This window comes from Myxine glutinosa, chromosome 1 (genome assembly GCF_964187855.1).
Source record: "Myxine glutinosa chromosome 1, kmMyxGlut1.1, whole genome shotgun sequence".
Lineage (NCBI taxonomy): Eukaryota > Metazoa > Chordata > Myxini > Myxiniformes > Myxinidae > Myxine > Myxine glutinosa.
Window position 1 is genome coordinate 27,355,671 of NC_136261.1, and position 20,285 is coordinate 27,375,955.

Here is a 20,285-nt window from a genome sequence, read left to right on the forward strand (position 1 = left end):
GTCACCGACGTAGCAAAATGTTTTCACACCTTCCAGCTTCACGCCGTCTCCAAGATCCAACTCAACATTTCCTCCATCTGCAGCTCCCTCTGTGCACACCTTACATTTGAATGTAGCTGCCACACTGGTTAATGACCCTCTCAGACCACTACATTTTTGATGAACCCACTCAGCGCACATTGTACATTTAATGGAGTTCACTCCGACACCCTTCCTGCACACAGCACATGGCCACTTCCCAGTTCTTTCCACCTCACCACATGCTTTACCACTTGCCATTACCTTCATCTTTCCTATATTCACCTTCAGACCTTTTGTCTCCATACATTCCTTCCACTTGTTCATCTTTTCCTTCAGTCCATCCATACTTTCCGCAATCAACACCAGATCATCTGCATACAACAACTCCCACGGTAAACCCTCCTTTACGGTTTGAGCCAGCACCTCCATCACAGCCACAAATAGTAGTGGACTTAGTACCGACCCCTGATGCATTCCCACATTCACCTCAAACTCGCCACTGTTCCCGGCCTTCGTCCTTACAGCTGTGCGTGCTCTTTTGTACATTGCCATCACAACTCTGATCAACCATTCCTCCACTTCTAACTTCCTCAATGCCCATGTCAATACTTCGCGTGGAACCCTATCGAATGCTTTCTCCAGATCAACAAACCCAAGAAACAACTTCTGCCTCTTCTCCATGTACTTCTCCTGCAACTGCCTCACAATAAAGAGCGCGTCTGTCGTTCCTCTTCCTGGCATAAATCCAAACTGCATTTAGTCGATCTTCACCTTCTTCCTTATCCTCCTCTCCAACACCCTTTCCAATACCTTCATTCCATGCTACAATAACTTTATCGCTCGGTACGAGCCACACTCCAGAGGGTCACCTTTCCCCTTGTATAGAGGGACGAGGGTACTCGGTTCCCAATCCCCTGGAATGCGACCTCCTTTCACCACCAGATTACAGATCTCTGCCATTCTCTTCACACCCCAACTTCCTGCTGCCTTCAACATATCTCCCACAACTCCCGTCGGCCCTCCTGCTTTTCTACTCTTCATTGCTTTTATCGCTTCCTCAACTTGCTTCTCAGTTATCTTCTCTGCCGGTCCTAAAACTGGGTTACTCTCTATGTTGCCATCCCATTCATTCTCTGTATTCAACAGCATTTCCATATATCTTTTCCATCTTCCTTTAATTCCATCTGGGTCCACAACGATTTGTCCCACTTCATCCTTCAAGCAACTCACCCCCATCACATCACACCTCTCTTTCGCTATCTGCTTTGCAATCCTGAATACCGCTCTCTGACCCTCTTCCGAATCCAAGCGTTCTCCGAACATTTTCCTACATGTCTCCTGCGCCTTTGCTACCTCTTTCTTTGCAGCCTTCCTTGGCTGCCTTATAACTTTCATGCTCTGCTTTTTCTGCTCTTCGCCTTCTGCCACTCCTTGAACTTCTTCCTCTTCTCGTCAATCCTCTTTCCAACTTCATCATCCCACCACCATGTTTCCGAGTGCCTCGGTGGTCCTTTTGTCCATCCACATACGTCACCAACGGCTCCCAACAGACTATCTTTCATTGACATTCAACCACGTTCAAGCTCAACCACATCATCCTCTACCCGACTCAGCCTCTCTTTTAATGCGTCCCTTACTGTCACCTCTTTCAACCTCCTTTCAACCTCTTTCAACCTTTCAACCCTCTTTCAAGGGGGTAAAGGACAGAGCACAGATTCAGCAGGTGGTGCAAGGTTGGCTTGTATAAGAGCATGTACATTGTACATGCATTACATATAGGACAAGGACATTCTGAGACACCGATGGACTTTGCGTTAATTACAAGCACACGAATAGACAATGGACAAATCCATGTCGGGCAGTATATGAGATTTGACATTGGAACTGTGGAATCATGAGCTCTTTGCTGAGACTGGAACAATAAGGAGGCCAACCTGTCTTCCCAAAGGACTTGACTGCTTCACTTGTCTATCATAAGGTTAATTGCAGAAAACTTAAAATGTCAAAGTCATTAGTCTTTCCCATATTCATTCATTTTCTTTTCGAATGATTCCTGAAAGGAGGATTTGCCATTCAAAGGCAAACGAGGAGCATTATTTCCTTCTTTTTTTTTCTAAACCTAGTCAAGGCTTGTACTCTTATCAGAGCTAACACATAAAAAAGAACATATAACAGGAAGAAAAAGACATAAAATGTCATATCCCCTGCCGTGGTTTTAGTCATTTTGCTGTACGGAGTTAAAGGCTGTTAGTCGGCCATCTTTGGTCGGATGACAAAACAAAAATTTTCTGCATATCGATACTCATTTATTGTCTTTGTGCCAAGTTTGAAGAAAATCGGTCCATGCATGTCTGAGAAAAATTGATGGGGACAGGTTTAAGTAACAAAATTGCCACCAGTAGGCCATCTTGGATCTGATCTTATGAAAACAACGTGTATATTATGTAACCCATCATTCATTATCTGTGTGCCAAATTTGAACAAGATCTGTAAATGCATGTCAGAGAAATGGTTGAGGACTTGGTCAATATCTAGTTTTTTTTTACAACGAAATGGCCGCCAGTCTACCCGTCGGCCATCTTTGATCAATCGCAAAATAAAGTGAAGTGCACGTATATGCCGTCATGTCCTGTGCTTGTGCCAAGTTTGAACAAAATCGGACCATGCATGGCCGAGAAATTGTTGGAGACACGTTTAAGTTACAAAATGGCCGCCAGTCGGCCATATTGGATCTGATCTCTGAAAAAAATGACATGCATATGCAAGCCATACTTCTTTTCGGTAAATGCATGTACAAGAAATGGTTGAGGACGTCTTCAACATCGGGTTTTTTTACAACTAAAATGTCCACCAATCGGCCATCTTTGATCGCGTTGTGAAACAAAATGATGTGCATATGTGTTGTCTTGTCTTTGTGCCAAGTATGAACAAAATTGGTCCATACATCTCCGAGATATGGTTGTGGATGGATGGACAGACGGACGAGACCAAATCCTCAACCGACCAACTCCAGCGGGGGCTAATAAAGGGAGTGGCAGACAAGACCGGGAGGGAGTGGGAAGCACAACAAGAGTAGGGAACAGAGACATCAGGAGATTTGTGGAAGATTGAGGGCTGGAGGGATAAACGGGATAAACAAGATGGACACTACAGGGGATTTCAGGAAAAAAACAGGGAATTTGAAGGAGGTGGGTTTGGGGTGGATTAACAGGGGGTAGAAAAGATCAAGTTTTTGTTTATACGTTAAGGGATAGTTTTGACACTTTTATATCAAAGACTATTGTTTTTGCATTTTAAACTGTTCAGTAACTAAAATGGAAACTGGAGAGTTCATAGAACACCTTACCCCACACAGTCTTGAGAAAGAAGGACATGGGCAGGGCCTGCGAGCGGCAAATTTGATTGGTCGTGATGACTTAAAATACCGTAATATTTTGTCCAATTACTGCTCAACTGAAGGATTTTTGAAAGTGCCAAAAAGGTAATTTGTGTTCTGCAGTGTTTAAGTATATATTTAAACTGAAATAAGAGTGAGCATTGCTTCTTCTCCACTTGAAGATGATCTTCCGGACAGTCGAATGATTGATTTCAAATTGTTTGGAGATCTTTTCAAATCCCCTCCCAGACTCGTAGGCATCTATAACCTTCTTTCTGAAGGCCTCAGAGAGCTCTTTTGATCGAGGCATGGTGACGCCGCACACCAACAACAAAGAGCAAACCAAACTAAATGTCTGAGGTTTAAATAAGACAGGTTCCTCCAAGATCCTCTCTAATGATGTTCTAATCATTTGCACCTGAGCTGGAGCACCTGATTCTAATTTTAGGTATTTGAAGTAGTGATAAATGTAGGAGTGTACTTACTTTTTCCACATGCGAAATTAGCATTTGTGTTTGTTTGGGTTGTACAAAGGACTACAGGGTGTGGATGCTTCATGATATTTGTTGTGTTATATCGCCTTTGTCTATCGGTGTTGTTGGGGTGAAGGTCAGGTGGCTGTGTGTTGAGGTGTGTTGAAGGGGGTCTGAACTTTACATGGGGTGTGCTTGCTTTTTCACGTGACTGTATGTCCGATTGAGACGAAACTTTCAGGGTAGGAGAGACACCCATGCAAAATGTTTTTTATGATAATTGTGACGTCATAGGTCACGTGGTATGGCAGCCATCTTGGATTAAAAGCAAATAATTAAATATATATATCTCGAAAACCGCTGAATGGAAAAATTTGAAACTTGGAACATTGTCAAGTAGTCCCAATGGGGAACAAAAGCATGAAAATTATGACATCATAGGTGAAGTGGTACACCAGCCAAAAATGTTTTAATCGAATTCCTTATCCTAAAAATCTGAAATTGCATGCACATGATCTATGACTGATTTGTATTGAAATATTAAATTTATGATGTCATAGGTCACATGGTTTGGCAGCCATTTTGGGTTGAAGGAAAATATTGAATAATTATATCTCTGAAACCGCTCACCCCATCGATTCAAAATTTTACTAATATCATCTAACATCAAAGCCTGGTGTTGGCTTAGCGGTGAGGGTGCCGGCTTGGGATCCTAGGATCCTGGGTTCGAATCACGGTCGATCGCTGAATTAACGCCAGGGGGGTTGACTCAGCCTGTCATCCTTCCGAGGTCGGAAAATTGAGTACCAGTTTACTGGTAATTCCCTGTGTGTCTCAAGATACGACTAACAGGGTTGGTGGCAGGAAGGGCATCCGGCCATAAAACATTGCTTCAAAAAGGGGACCAAGGTGCCTGAAAAAGGCCAACCCCTGCTCTGCGGGGAAAAATGGCCCCTAAAGGTGGTTCTTCTTCTTTGTTGTTGCTTTGTAATACATGTGCCTTCTACCTGTGCCAATGAATTTTTTTTTTTTTTTTTTTTTTAAGCTTTATAAATCGACGAAACGCTCCAAAACTCGAACTTGTTCTGTAACTTGTCAAAGTAAAGCCATGTACCAAGTTTCAGTTTAATATGTTGAAGGGTATGGGAAAGAAGTGCAGAAAAACATTGGTGGGGACGGACGGATGTATAGTCAGACTGAGAACAAATCTGTAGTCCCCTTCGGATAGAGGACAAAAATAAAACAGGAGAATTGCTTTGCAATACATGTCCTCTACTGGTCCCAATAAGTGTTTTTGCTCCAAGCAAAAAGGGCATATCTAAAGTAATATAAAATAGGCAAAGCCGAGAACGAAACACTTTATAATTACCCTTTAGAACCATTTAAAATTACCCATTAGAATGCTTTGTAATTACCCTTTAGAAAACTTTAGAACCCTTCAGAATTAAACACGCTGGGTTGGAGAGGTTCTTATTCATTTTCGATGGATGGATGGATGGATGGATGGATGGATGGATGGATGGATGGATGGAAGGAAGGAAGGACATAGCCAAATATTAAAGCAACTTCACCACTTAAAAATTGCACCCATGTCCGATGAACGTGGTTCAGTTTGGCATTTTAATTATGAAATGGGCAAAGGCTATATAAAAAAAACCCATTAGAATTATCTTTAGAAACCTTTGTAATTACCCTTTAGAATTACCCTTTAGAACCCTTTATAGTTACCCTTTCGAACCCATTAGAATTGCAACGACAACGAAGGAGCTGTCAAAATGTCTGTTGATTGGACATCACTTCCTTGGTGATACATTTTTTCCACCCATTGACTTTTCATTGGGGGGTGAGGGGGGGATTAATTTGTCAATGTCAATTTGGCGATTAACTCTTCAGAAGCTTTGCTAATAATCAACTTTTCAGAATGAAAGGGTTAAAAAATAACCACTTGAAAAAAAAAAGAAGAAAAAAAAGGAAAACGAGCTCCTGCATATAATAAGTTTTCATAATGAAGGGGTAGCAACATGTAGTATCCCCCTTCGTTAAGTGGGGGATATCCTGTATATTAGGGTGGGCTTCAAAAAAGCAAAATGCAGATTTTCTCCGGGACATGGTCTATGTTTGTTCCTTTTGGTGTCAAAGGAAACCACACCAAATTTGAATGGAATCCAATAATATTTAGGGGTGCCACATCAGTGATGAATTTTCCCCCATGCAAAAATAGGAATTCCCATTTTTTGGGCTGTATATACACAAAATAAATACATAATTATATATGTACATTAAATATAATATTAAAAATAAATATATAGTAAATATACATTAAATAATAAATATACATAAATACACATTATACATTATATATATACAATATATTATACATACAGTTTTGAGACTTCCTATGATCACTATCTGGGCAATTTTCATGCATGTTTTGTACAGGTTCCCGGGGTCAGGGGGGGGGGTACGCTTTTTTAGTGTGTAATATGTAGGCCTAACTTATTGACTGTGGCTCTTTTGTAGAGAGTGACCCTGTGGAGTAAGAATTAACAGGATTTTACCCACATTCTTGCTTATTTTGCAGATATGGCATGTGCTAGTACCAGTGTTTCATTGAAAACTCGGGCTCAGGATAATGTGTATCTCATTGGGTCCACTTCTGGAGATGCCATCAAAGGTGCCAAGCTCCCGACTGTGCATCAATCTCTTGTCCTGTTTTTCCATCACCTGAAGAAGGAGAATCGCACTGCCCGGGAGAGTGCAACCCTCACCATTGAAGAGGTTGTGAAGTTCTGGGAAAAAGCTCACCTACCTACAACGACGAAGCAGCACTGCATCCATCATTTGGAGAGGCTATATGAAGAATGGAGGAGCCTCCAAAAAGGTGCAAAGCGGGGTGGTGCGACCCAAGAGAAAAAGGAAGCATCCTTCAAGGCCTCCTTGGAGAAGACGTTTGATCTTAGGCATGCAGATTCGGAGGCCATAATCACCAACCCCGCGGACAGGAAGTTTCTTCACGATCAATTCTCAGAGAGGAAGGCTTCAATGGGATCTGTAGACACTGTGTTGGAAGCAAAAACGTTCTTGTGTGTTTGAAAGATCAGCAGCCACGAGATGATTATCGTGAACTCCTAGAACTGACTGTCATCTACATGGGAGGAATCCCACCTCGTGGAATCCGGATCATGGCTCCAGGAGCAATGCACAGAGCCAGATGGATGGCAAAAGCACTATATTCACTACAGGTGTTCATGTTTCGGTCAGAGTTCCACTTGACACTTCGAGAGGCGAGAGAACTCCGAGCCTTCAACATTTTTGTCTGCCTTGTGTATGTACAGGCTTGGTTTCGGGCTCCACAAGCTATTGAGGCTCCCCTGAATGACATTAACCTCTTCAAAAAGTTGGAAAAGTTTGAACAAATCAATCAGAAGATGGCTCAGGCAGCCTTGAAGGCACTTGGCCGCCACACGTGGTACATGAGCCCAGTACTAGTGGCATTTGCATTCTTTGACACCAGAATTGACAAAGAAAGCAAGATCAATATGATTGAAGCATTGAAAAATGACGGTGAAAACCCCTCTCCAAAGAGACCAGCTATCAAACGAGGAACCGCCCTGTCAATCGCTGGCCTCATAACAAAACACACCAAGCATTTCTTCAGCATCCTAGGGACCCCAACTGATTGGATGGATAAGGATCCTGGTTCATGGGAGCAAGAAACCAGCTTTCAGGAAGCAAAGAAAGCCGCCAGTGGCTTAGTCGTGGTGAACGACAGGGCAGAAAGGGGTGTCGCATTGATACAAGACTACAATAAGCTCCTTACAAAGGATGAAGAGCAAAAGCAAGCTCTGCTCCAAGTTGTTGCTGCTCACAGGAAGATGTACCCCGATGCCAAGAAGGCAACAGTGGTGAAACAGGCCCAGAAATAGGAGTTACATTTCTCATTATATTTGGGTTTTTTAATATTATGTGATATGGTGTCTCTTCATTTTATGAACTGAACATTTGGATTGTTATCATTGAATTTGAGTTTTCATAGCAATATAGTGCTATTTGTGCAGCTATTGTAACTTGTGTTTGCTAGAATACAAAGAAAGTGAGTGGAGGGTGGATTTTCATAAAACAAACTTCTGGTTTTGCTTTCGATCCATATATAGAAAAGTTTTGTAGACACCTTTAGTTCGAAGGCTGATGTGGCACCCCTAAATAAAATCAGATTGCTTTCATATTTGGTGTCTTTTCATTTTGGAACAAAAGGAACAACATAAAGCCATGTCCCAGTAAATATTTAAAAAAAATTATTTTGAGCACCACCCTACTGTATATATAACATCATGATAGTTGCACCTTACTTTGCTTTCTCTATTTTTATCTTTGGTCACAAATGAACTTTGACATCCACAATCACCATTTGTAGTATATACAGTCGCGTGAAAAAGTAAGTACACCCCATGTAAAGTTTTTACTTTTTCAACATATTTCAACACACAGCTATTTGATCTTCATTTCAACAATATTGCTAGATAAAGGTGATATAATATAACAAATATCATGAAACATTTACATTTTGTAGTCCATTGTATAATTTAAATAAACATAAATGCAAATTTCGCATGTGGAAAAAGTAAGTACACCCTTGGCTCTAAGAGGTGGTATTGCCCCCTTTGGCAGAAACAACCTCAAGTAGGTGTTTCTTATAACTGTCTACCAGTCTCTGACATCAACTGGGAGAAATTTTTGTCCACTCCTCCATGCAGAATTCTTTCAGCTGTGCGATGTTTGAGGGTTTTCTTGCATGCACAGCTCGTTTCAAATCCCCCATAACATCTCGATGGGATTTAGATCCGGGCTTTGACTTGGCCATTCCAGAACCCTCCATTTCTTTCTTTTCAGCCATTCCTTGGTGAATTTACTGGTATGTTTCGGGTCATTGTCATGTTGCAAGGTCCACCTTCGGTTGAGCTTCAACTTTCCGACAGATGGCCTCACATTATCCTCAAGCACCCTCTTGGGCAATGAAGAATTAATAGTGGATTCTACAATGGTGAGCTGCCCAGGCCCTGACGCAGCCAAGCTGCCCCAAACCATAATATTTCCACCACCATGCTTTACAGTTGGTATCAGGTTCTTGTGGTCAAATGCTGTCTTTGGATTTCGCCAAAGATGTCTTTTGGTACTGTGGCCAAATAGCTCTACCTTTGACTCATCTGTCCAGAGCACATTGTTCCAGAAGTGCTGATCTTTGCCTAGGTGTTCATTGGCAAACTTTAGTCTTGCCCTGATGTTCTGTCTGGACAGCAAAGGTTTCCTCCTGGCACACCTCCCATGTAGATCAAATTTGTGCAACCTCTTTCTAATGGTAGACTCGTGCACTTTGACATCAACAGTGGCGAGAGATACCTGTAGGTCCCGTGATGACATTCTGGAGTTCTTCGAGACTTCTTTCAGCATCTTGCGGTCTGCTCTCGGGCTGAACTTGCTGGGGCGGCCTGGCCTGAACAAGTTGGCAGTTGTTTGGAATCTTCTCCACTTGTAGATGATCTTCCGGACAGTTCAATGATTGATTTCAAATTGTTTGGAGATCTTTTTAAATCCCTTCCCAGACTCGTAGGCATCTATAACCTTCTTTCTGAAGGCCTCAGAGAGCTCTTTTGATCGAGGCATGGTGACGCAGCACACTTCAACAACAAAGAGCAAACCAAACTAAATGTCTGAGGTTTAAATAAGACAGGTTCCTCCAAGATCCTCTCTAACGATGGTCTAATCATTTGCACCTGAGCTGGTGCATCTGATTCTAATTTTAGGTATTTGAAGTAGTGATAAATGTAGGGGTGTACTTACTTTTTCCACATGCGAAATTTGCATTTATATTTATTTAGATTATACAATGGACTACAAAATGTAAATTAAAAAATTTTTAAAAACACCTTTCGAGGCCATTTTTCCCCGCAAAGCGGGGGTTGGCCTTTTTCGGGCACCGTGGTTGTTGTTGTTTTTGTTGGTCCCCTTTTTGAAGCAATGTTTTACGGCCGGATGCCCTTCCTGCCGCCAACCCTTTTTGTCGCCTTTTACGACAAACAGGGAATTACCAGTGAACTGGTACTCAATTAGCCGACCTCGGAAGGATGACAGGCTGAGTCAACCCCCCTGGCGTTAATTCAGCGATCGACCGGGATTCAAACCCAGGATCCTAGGATCCTACGCTGGCACCCTAGCCGCGAGCCCAACACCAGGCTCTGTTTGATAAACAGAGCCACCAGGACTACAAAATGTAAATGTTTCATGATATTTGTTATATTATATCACCTTATCTATCAATATTGTTGAAATGAAGATCAAATAGCTGTATGTTGAAATATGTTGAAAAAGTCGAAACTTTACATGGGGTGTACTTACTTTTTCACGTGACTGTAGTTCTTTGATAGAATATTTCAATAGTCTTGGAACTTTTCATTTGGAGAAACACTATTGAAGACTTTTGGGGAGTGAGGGAAAATCTCGTTTTAATTTACTTTTCTTTAAGCCGCTGATCCATGAATGAAACTGAATTGAATTTTGATACATGTTCAGGACAGATGATTTATTGTTCATGATGCTTCCCCATCTTTGCTTCATGCTCTGTTTTGTTTTGCAGCTTTGGGAACTGGGTTCGGGCCTTCTACTTTTCTCAGTTGTGCTCGGTATGCCCGTCACAGCTGTGGCCCTTGACCCTGCTGAATACTGGCTCTTCTGTGGCACGTCACCTGGCACCATTTCTGTAGTTCCCCTGCATACAACTGTAAGACTCGAGCGGTATTTGATGTTTTGTAAAACTTCCTGTTTGCAAATGTTCACTGGCATTGTTGCATGAGCTAAATCTGGTTCCGGTTTCCTTCCATATGGGACTCTATCTTCCCTTCTCTGCTCTGATGGGCTGTCTCCTAAAGCTGTGGACACCTGTTCTGGAATTGTCTTGTTTAACAGTTATTGGGAATTGTTGGTGTTAATTTGTTGACATGTATTTGCAAGTGGTTTTATGCTCGGTTAGTTTGTCAATGACCAGCCTTGTGCTCTTGCGGGATTTGTTCTGGTCCGTTGTTGCGTTTCCTACCCCTTCCTATTTTACTATTGATTAACTCCCCCTGATTTTTTTCCCCACTGTTGAGGCACCTTGCTCTTCCAAGAGTTTGATTTTGTCGAAACAATAATGCTCGGTGGTTTATTACACAAGTTCCTTTGAAACATGTAAATCACGATGATTGTTAGTTTGCTATTTATTACGTTATCCATTAGAAAAATAAGCATTTTGGGATATTTCTTGTTTACTCGGGATCAGGTTTGTTGTAGATGAATTTTTTTTTTTTTTTTACATAGTGGGCACAGATGAAAAACTGAAAAAACAGATGAAATTTGAAAAACGACCAGGCCATTTATGGAGTTTTAGGCATGTTTTTGAAGATCGTTGGCCACATGAAGGCATGTTTTTGGAATTCCAAACTTTGCTCATGTTCTCATTTTCGCAGAAAAGAGAGCAGATGGTACAGATCAATGCCGAGGAGAAAAACTGTCTTCGAGGGCACAAGTATGTTTACTCGCACCTTCCGTGTTTTGTTGCATTTTTGTTCTTGCTTTATGAGCAGTCACTCTTGTATTTCACTCCTGAAGAAAGGATTGAACAGGGTTTCATACAGACTTTGAAAAAGGTGAAACAAGCGGGCCAGTGGTGAAGCCAAAATAAACTTCTTAGCGGAATTTTGTGGTGTGGCATCTTAACCTGCCAGCTATCGAAAACAAAGTCATATATATAGTCACACAAAACGTGATCCAATTCCAAACATGTGACTTACATCGTCGTTTGACTGTGAATTAAAGTTGTTTGAATCTTTCGTCTGTCATACTTGCCCACCAGCTGTGGAGAAGTTTGGAAACATAGATACAAACGATAGAAGTATGTATGTATTTAGTTGATATTAGAAATACGAGCAGGAAGAGTTGCTATTATAATGGTATTCTTAAATTAGCACGACTGGTGGAGTACTGTATCTGCCCTACAACAAATCTTGTTCCAAACATGCAACATGCTCTTCTGACATGTCCCTTTATTTGGGCGGTGTATAGGCAACAGAACGCTGCTCAATCACTCCCTCAAATAAAAAATAACCCCAGTTATGTATATGAAGCAAAAACATTCGTACTGCTCATGTGCACATATTATACATATTGGTATACAGCTCGGTTAATTCTAATTGTACCCCTCCCCCTCCCACTTCATCAACACAACAACAACAACAGGCATTTTAAGGCCATTTTCCCTGCAAGAGCAGGGGTTAGCCTTGCGGGCCCCATGACAATGTTCTTCATTTTGCCCTATTTTCTGCATCTCCCCTTGTTAACCCCCTTGCCCGCATTTCTTCTTCGACCATTTTTAGCCAAGTCTTTCTCGGTCTTCCCCGTCCTCTACTTCCTTCGACATTCATTTCCATCACTCTTCTCAACCAGTCACTTTCATCCTTCCTCAACACATGACCAAACCATCTCAACCTGTTTCTCTTCACAGCATCCATTACAGGCTCTATTCCCATCATCTTTCGCAATTCATCATTTGTCTTCCTCTCTCTCAACGATACTCCACACATCCACCGAACCATTCGCATTTCCACCCTTTCCAGCCTTCGTTGCTGCTCTATGTTCATTACCCATGTCTCACTCCCATAAATCATAACACTTCTCACACATGCAGCATACACCTTTCCCTTCAGCTTCAAAGGAAGAAAATGCCAAGATGGGCGAAAAATTTTTTAAGTGGTGGAGCCACTTCAATATTTGACTGTGAACGTGCCGCCGTCAAAAATGAAGAAGAACCGTTCTCGGTGACAGTGTTAATGTTTAATTCTAAAGGGTTCTAAAGTGCAATTAATTTGGTTGGGTTTCATTTATTTCTCGGCTTTGCCTATTTCATATTTAAAATGCCAAACTGAATCGCTTCCTTCAGACACGGGTGTGATTTTAAAGTGGTGAAGCTGCTTCAGTATTTGCCTATATCAGCTTGAAAATCAGCCAACATTACCGCCTTACACAAAAAGGTGCAAAAACAGATCCTTGCAACTACAGACCAATCAGCCTGCTCCCAATAATCAACAAGTTCATGGAATCCATCATCGCTTCTGATAACAAATCCTTCCTCTTCTCCATCGGCCTGATCTCGGATCATCAATTTGGATTCAGACCAGGTCATTCTACTCTGGATATGCTGCTTCTACTGTCTCAACGATAGATGGAGGTTCTCAACCCCAAACAGGAAATCAGAGCTGTCTCCCTTGACATATCTCGTGCCTTCGATACGGTCTGGAACCCCGCTCTGCTCACCAAACTCTCCTCGTATGGTATCCATGGAAATCTCCATGCACAGCTCGCGGACTTCCTCTCTTGTCGTTAATGTGTGGCTCTAAATGAAATTCTCTCATCTCCTCTTCTAGTCCAGGCTGGAGTTCCCTGAGGCAGTGTTCTGGGCCCAATGCTTTTTCTAGTCTTCTTTAACGATCTCTCCATGTCTCTGGAAAATCTTCTCTATGTCTTTGCTGATGACTGCACTCTGCCGCTCCATACCTCAACCCTCATATCAGCAGGCAGCAGCCTCTTCACTCTCTGTAGACCTGGATAAAATCCCAAACTGGTCAAACAAAGGAACATGTCTTTCAATTCTGACAAATCTCACACTCACTATGTCTCTCTGAACTGACCATCTGGAAAACCCTCCCATCTGCTCTCTCAACAATCTTCTCGAAGAAGTTCTACCACTCAAACTGTTGGTTCCCACTATCTGCCAAAATCTTTCTGGGGAAAATAACATTTCAAAGCCGGCCTCCAAAGCCAGTCGTCGACTGGGCATCTTCCGTCGTGCGAAGTCCTTCCTTGCCACTGCAGAGCTCCTCGCCACATACAGGGCTTTAATTCGCAGCTTGATTAACAGTGCTCTCCACTCTGGGCTGGTGCTCCTGCCTCATACCTAGCTTGGCTTCATCCTGTAGAAGCCAAGGCTTTTAGAATCATTGATATCTCCCATGATGAAGCCGATTCTGAGGACCTTTCATTCTCTCACTTCAGGCAGGTGGTGGTCTTTCTGCCTTCTACTGACTCCTCTCTGGCCTAGCTCCCCCAGCTCTGTCTGTCTTCCATCCCCCAAATATTCCTGCATGATGCACAATATATGCCAGCAACCAGGGGTGCCGCCAGGGATTTTGGGCCCCATGAAAAGATGTCACAATGGGCCCCTATGAAGCACGTGCGCACATTTTTACCTATTATGTTCTCATAATTTTTAGGGCCCCTGTCAGTGTAGGGCCCTTGGAATCATCCTAACTTTTCCCCCCCTTACGGCACCCCTGCCAGCAACCCTCTTCTGGTGAAACTACCAAAATAAAGACTCTCTGCTCACCTTCACTTTCATTCCTCTTTTTTCCCACCTCTGAAACAAACTCCCATACTCTCTTCAGTCCCTGACCTACCTACATATGGGTGGGTCTTCAAAGCAGCTGTTCACCTCCATCTCTTGTCTTCCCCCACCCAGGGCCTTTATCTTTTCTACCCCCGTTAATCCACCACGGATCTACCTCCTTCAAATTCCGTTTTCTTTCCTGAAAGTCCTTTTAGTGTCGATCTTGTTTACTCTGTGTACCCCGCTCCAGCCCTCTACCTTCCACAGATCTCCCGATGTCCCTGTTCTCTACTGTTGTGCTTCCATCTCTCTCCCCCTCTTGTCTCACGCTCCCTTTATTATACATTCTATGTGCTAGCTCTTACACGAGCCTTAACTTGGTATAAAAAAAAATTCATGTGTCCACCAAAAATGAAGAAGAACTTTTCTCACCCATCGTGTTTAATTCTAATTGGTTCTAAAAGGTAATTCTAAAGGGTTCAAAAGTGTATTTCTAAAGGCTAATTGTGAATGATTTAGTTCGTTTCTAGGATTTGCTTATTTCAAATATTAAAAATGCCAAACTGAACCGCATCCTTCAGCCATGGGTGTGATTTGTTTTTTACGGCGTAGCCCGTAGGGCAAAGCCGTCTCGAACAGTGTTTGTCCGTATGTATGTATGTATGTATGTGTGTGTATGTATGTATGTATGTCCCCTCAAACGTATACCATTCAGAGCTGAGGATCTGGTCACATGACAGGGTGATCTGATTACGTCTGATGTCATTACGGCGGTACGGCGGCTGACTCTCCACACTCCGGCATTTTGATTCCAATTTAGTTCAGGCTGAACATATTGTCGAACCTGTCATATATCACAATTGCCATGCTCTACCTATACGTTTTTCATTCAGTGTGAAACGCATACAAACCCATTATTAAAATGACCATCAAATATTGAAAGCATCGGCGTTACGGCTCTTCCAACAATACGGTACGTATAGGCCTTAGGCTTCATGCCTCACCTATGGACCACTTCGGACAAATTAAACTCAGGTTTCTTAATACAGTAGTGTATCCTTTCAGTTGTATCGTTTTCGTAATAGTAATATAGTAAATATGACCATAACACTTTAATCCCAATGTCATGAATGCAAAGTTAATGGATTGAAGCGGTGTATGGTTCATGATTCAATGATAAGCGATGTACGGTACTAACAACCGCGGAAGTAAGGAATTCGCCTCGGTTTTTTGATAGCATGTTATTAACCCAACCATTGTGGGGTATATAGATTACAGTTGATCTTCCCTCAGTTCTGTAAGTAAAACTTACCTCACAGATGTTGGGATTCCTCAAAATTTCTTTGTTTAATGTTATAAACAGCATTACCGACTGTTTAAAAAGCTAATCATATGTGTTTGTGGTTTATAATATTTTACCAAACCCAGCTACGCCGCCGTTAGACTTTCGGTCTTGTTTTTCTCAAAAATTTATGGAGTCAAACAAAATTTCCACAGACAACTTCAGAGTGGCCTTATTTATCCCTGAAAGTTTCAGCTTCCTCGGTCAAATCATCTGAGTAGTAGATTATACATATATACATGCATATGCCATCGCTCCATTGTAGTAAGATGGTCATAGCGAGCTTCCATTTTGGATGTAAAAAGGTTGTATGCTCACAAGCAGCGCTGTAATTGACGTGTTGGTCCAGTACCTTCTACTGGCCTCGTCAAATTACTTCAACATTTTGTTCCCAAATTATTGTACAGCATCTTTTGTCTTATTAATTGTGATTGTTGTAATTTGTCTAATTAAACGTTACATTTTTATTTTTATTATCCATCGTTTTGAAAGCACACAGGGTATGGTGTAATGTTTTCTGGCTTGTTTTAACATTCCGTGTAAACCCTAATATTTTTCTTTGCTTAAATGGGCTTTTTAACTCCCCCCCCCCCCACCCCAAAATTATCCTCTAAACCAACACACTAATGTTCATTTTAATTAGCTAGCAGTCTGAGAACCGGACAATTTGGTTGCATTTTTAGCTCGATTATATAGTTTACTTTGATGGGGATAAAGTTATCACGTGCATACTAATAATGGCGTCTAGAGTGGGGTTTATTTACCAAGATGTGTCACCATCTGGATATTTTACTCTTATGTCTACATGGAAGAGGTTAATAACCATTAACATTTTCCATATATGTTTCGTTAATGACTCAATTTGGTGTTTTACAAGGTGGTATGGTGACATGATTAGGAAGGACAAAGAGCCTCGTTTTATTGTCGACATTGTCTGCATTTTGAATACCCCATTATGTCGTCGTCGTCGTTATATCAAAATTTATTGCGTTCTGAGAGGCCTTTTTCATGAACGTGGATTTGTCTCGAAATTGAATCGCAATCTTTAAGGTGGAGTGAGCCAAATTCAACCTTGTTAATGTGTACATTGTCATGATAAGCTGAGTGTTCTGGTCTCTTAAAAGTGATCTTCCACAGGGCTGAAGTTACTTGTATGGCCGTGACTATGGATGGAGGGATGCTGGTGTCTGGCTCAGCTGATGGGACAGTTTGCCTTTGGGACATTGACAGCGGCCAATGTATCCGCACCATCCCACACAAGGGTATGGGATATAGGAGAGGGACAAAGGACGAGAGGATTAATGCGCGAGCCTCTCGGTGTTGTACTACCCTGCCCTAACCCCCCCATCCTTAGCTATTGTGAGTAAATTGTTTTTATTTGCTGATTCATTTGAATTTGGACTGCCAGTAATATCGTAATATGATTACCAGTGGAGGGAACAAATGACAATAGTTGGACAAGCAGATCTGGTGCGGTAAACTTCGCTTTTGGAGGCAATCTCACAGAGCTGAGAATACCATGAGCACTTACAAAGAAACCACAACTGGAAGAAGAATGTGAAGTATCTGGAGATGAGATTAATTGTTTGGGGTTTGGTTATGGGCATTGAGAAGATATTGATGCGGATGGTAGAGGGATCGGCACAGATATGCAGTGAAAATAATGATTCCATGCGGATGGAGGGAGACAGACATTTACAGTGAAAGCGGTTGTAGTGTATTTTTTATGGCTAGCCTTTTGCTGTTTTCAGCTCATTCCTAATATCTGCTTCCGGTCCTACCCTCCAGGTCCAGTGAATGCTCTGCTCCTTGCGTCACGGCTCCGTGGAGTCCTTTCGAATGCCGAAGCTCGGCCTTCATTACCTCTGCCGCGGTTCAGCCGACTGCCTCGAACAGCGGAAGCCGGTGGTGGAACAGACTTTTTCATCGCACCAGAAGAGCAGGTATGGAGTGCAAGCAGATGCGATGATGGGGCCTGTAAGTTTGTGCAGTGAAGTACAGGATAAATAGATCAAATTTTATTCGTTAATCTCGTCAATTCACGGTTTATTCAGAAGATATACACAGTGGGGGGGGGGGGGGGGGGGGGTTTAGCAGTTATATGGAGATAAAGCTGTAAATGTGTGCACAAAATAAATGAAAGTCCCCTCCCATCTCTGCAAAAAAATAAAAAAATAATAATAATAAAAAGATAAACCCGCACCCAACTTGAAGGCAAACTTTCTGTGGAGAAAGGTTGCTTTGAAGGAGGCATGTAATTTTGCGACTGAATTGTCAGTGAACTCTATGGTTTCCCTTTTGAAGCCGCGTTTCCTCATTATCAGGAGTCGTTCAAATTCCTGTCATTCGCATCAACCCTCACTTGTGACAAGACATCGAAGATCGGTTTGGGCTTTTACATTCATTTTCGTTGCCTGTGTAGTTAGTGTGTACCTTGTGCTCAAATTTGGTTTCTGCAATATGCATATCATAATCATCATCATTGAGAATGATGACAACTTTGCCTGTACGTCCTCCATCAACCAGATCTGGGGAAAAAAAAAAACAATTAAATAACTAAGCGAATCAAATACAATAATGAAAAAGAGTAAATGCAAAACATAATGGGGTTATTTTATGTAAATGCACAAAACATATCGTCACCCTCATAACAAAAGTGCCGAAGTCATTTTTTGGCCATTTTGAGATTTTCTGCCTAACTCACTTGTTTTATCATTTGTGACACCTGTAAAAATGCCCAAGTCATTGTTAACTTCCTGAACCACTTTATGTTAATCTGCCGAAGTCCGCTAATCTGCCTGAGTCCGTGGAATTGCAGCAGTTTTTTGCCTTTTTCTCTAAACTGCAAAAAATGACAGGCACTTTTGTTATGAGGGTGACGATATGCAAACCATAACGGCGTTGCATACACGACCAGTGCACAGCCTTATACACACTGCCAGTGCACAGCCTTACACACTCTGCCTGTGCACAGCCTTAAACACTCTGCCTGTGCACAGCCTTACACACTCCAGTGCACAGCCTTACACACTCTGCCAGTGCACAGCCTTACATACACTGCCAGTGCACAGCCTTATACACACTGCCAGTGCACAGCCTTATACACACTGCCAGTGCACAGCCTTATACACACTGCCAGTGCACAGCCTTACACACACTGCCAGTGCACAGCCTTATACACACTGCCAGTGCACAGCCTTATACACACTGCCAGTGCACAGCCTTACACACACTGCCAGTGCACAGCCTTATACACACTGCCAGTGCACAGCCTTATACACACTGCCAGTGCACAGCCTTACACACACTGCCAGTGCACAGCCTTATACACACTGCCAGTGCACAGCCTTACACACTCTGCCTGTGCACAGCCTTACACACACTGCCAGTGCACAGCCTTATACACACTGCCAGTGCACAGCCTTATACACACTGCCAGTGCACAGCCTTACACACACTGCCAGTGCACAGCCTTATACACACTGCCAGTGCACAGCCTTATACACACTGCCAGTGCACAGCCTTACACACACTGCCAGTGCACAGCCTTACACACACTGCCAGTGCACAGCCTTATACACACTGCCAGTGCACAGCCTTACACACACTGCCAGTGCACAGCCTTACACACACTGCCAGTGCACAGCCTTATACACACTGCCAGTGCACAGCCTTATACACACTGCCAGTGCACAGCCTTACACACACTGCCAGTGCACAGCCTTACACACTCTGCCAGTGCACAGCCTTATACACACTGCCAGTGCACAGCCTTATACACACTGCCAGTGCACAGCCTTACACACACTGCCAGTGCACAGCCTTACACACTCTGCCTGTGCACAGCCTTACACACTCCAGTGCACAGCCTTACACACTCTGCCAGTGCACAGCCTTACACACACTGCCAGTGCACAGCCTTATACACACTGCCAGTGCACAGCCTTACACACTCTGCCTGTGCACAGCCTTACACACTCTGCCTGTGCACAGCCTTACACACTCTGCCTGTGCACAGCCTTACAGGCTGCCTGTGCACAGCCTTACATACGCTGCCTGTGCACGGCCTTGCACGCGCTGCCAGTGCACGGCCTTGCACGCGCTGCCAGTGCACGGCCTTGCACGCGCTGCCAGTGCACGGCCTTGCACGCGCTGCCAGTGCACGGCCTTGCACGCGCTGCCAGTGCACGGCCTTGCACGCGCTGCCAGTGCACAGCCTTACACACTCTGCCTGTGCACAGCCTTACATGCTGCCAGTGCACGGCCTTACACGCGCTGCAAGTGCACGGCCTTACACGCTCTGCCTGTGCACAGCCTTACACACTGCCAGTGCACAGCCTCACACACGACCAGTGCACAGCCTTACACACACGACCAGTGCACAGCCTTACACACACTGCCTGTGCACAGCCTTACACACTCTGCCTGTGCACAGCCTTACATGCTGCCAGTGCACAGCCTTACACACTCTGCCTGTGCACAGCCTTACACGCGCTGCCAGTGCACAGCCTTACACACGCTGCCAGTGCACAGCCTTACACACGCTGCCAGTGCACAGCCTTACACACTCTGCCTGTGCACAGCCTTACATGCTGCCAGTGCACAGCCTTACACACTCTGCCTGTGCACAGCCTTACACACTCTGCCTGTGCACAGCCTTAC

At 43.2% G+C, this 20,285-nt stretch overlaps 1 protein-coding gene across 2 annotated transcripts in view; it reads left to right on the forward strand.

The window, feature by feature from the left end:
* WDR18 (WD repeat domain 18) overlaps positions 1-20,285 on the forward strand; it is a 77,647-nt gene that overhangs the window by 40,492 nt on the left and 16,870 nt on the right. For both annotated transcript variants that reach the window (XM_068108817.2, XM_068108827.2), the window contains exons 5-8: positions 10,502-10,645; positions 11,370-11,428; positions 16,761-16,885; positions 17,412-17,566. In XM_068108817.2, coding sequence (XP_067964918.2) covers positions 10,502-10,645; positions 11,370-11,428; positions 16,761-16,885; positions 17,412-17,566 — 483 coding nt within the window. The remainder of the gene's footprint in view (positions 1-10,501; positions 10,646-11,369; positions 11,429-16,760; positions 16,886-17,411; positions 17,567-20,285) is intronic.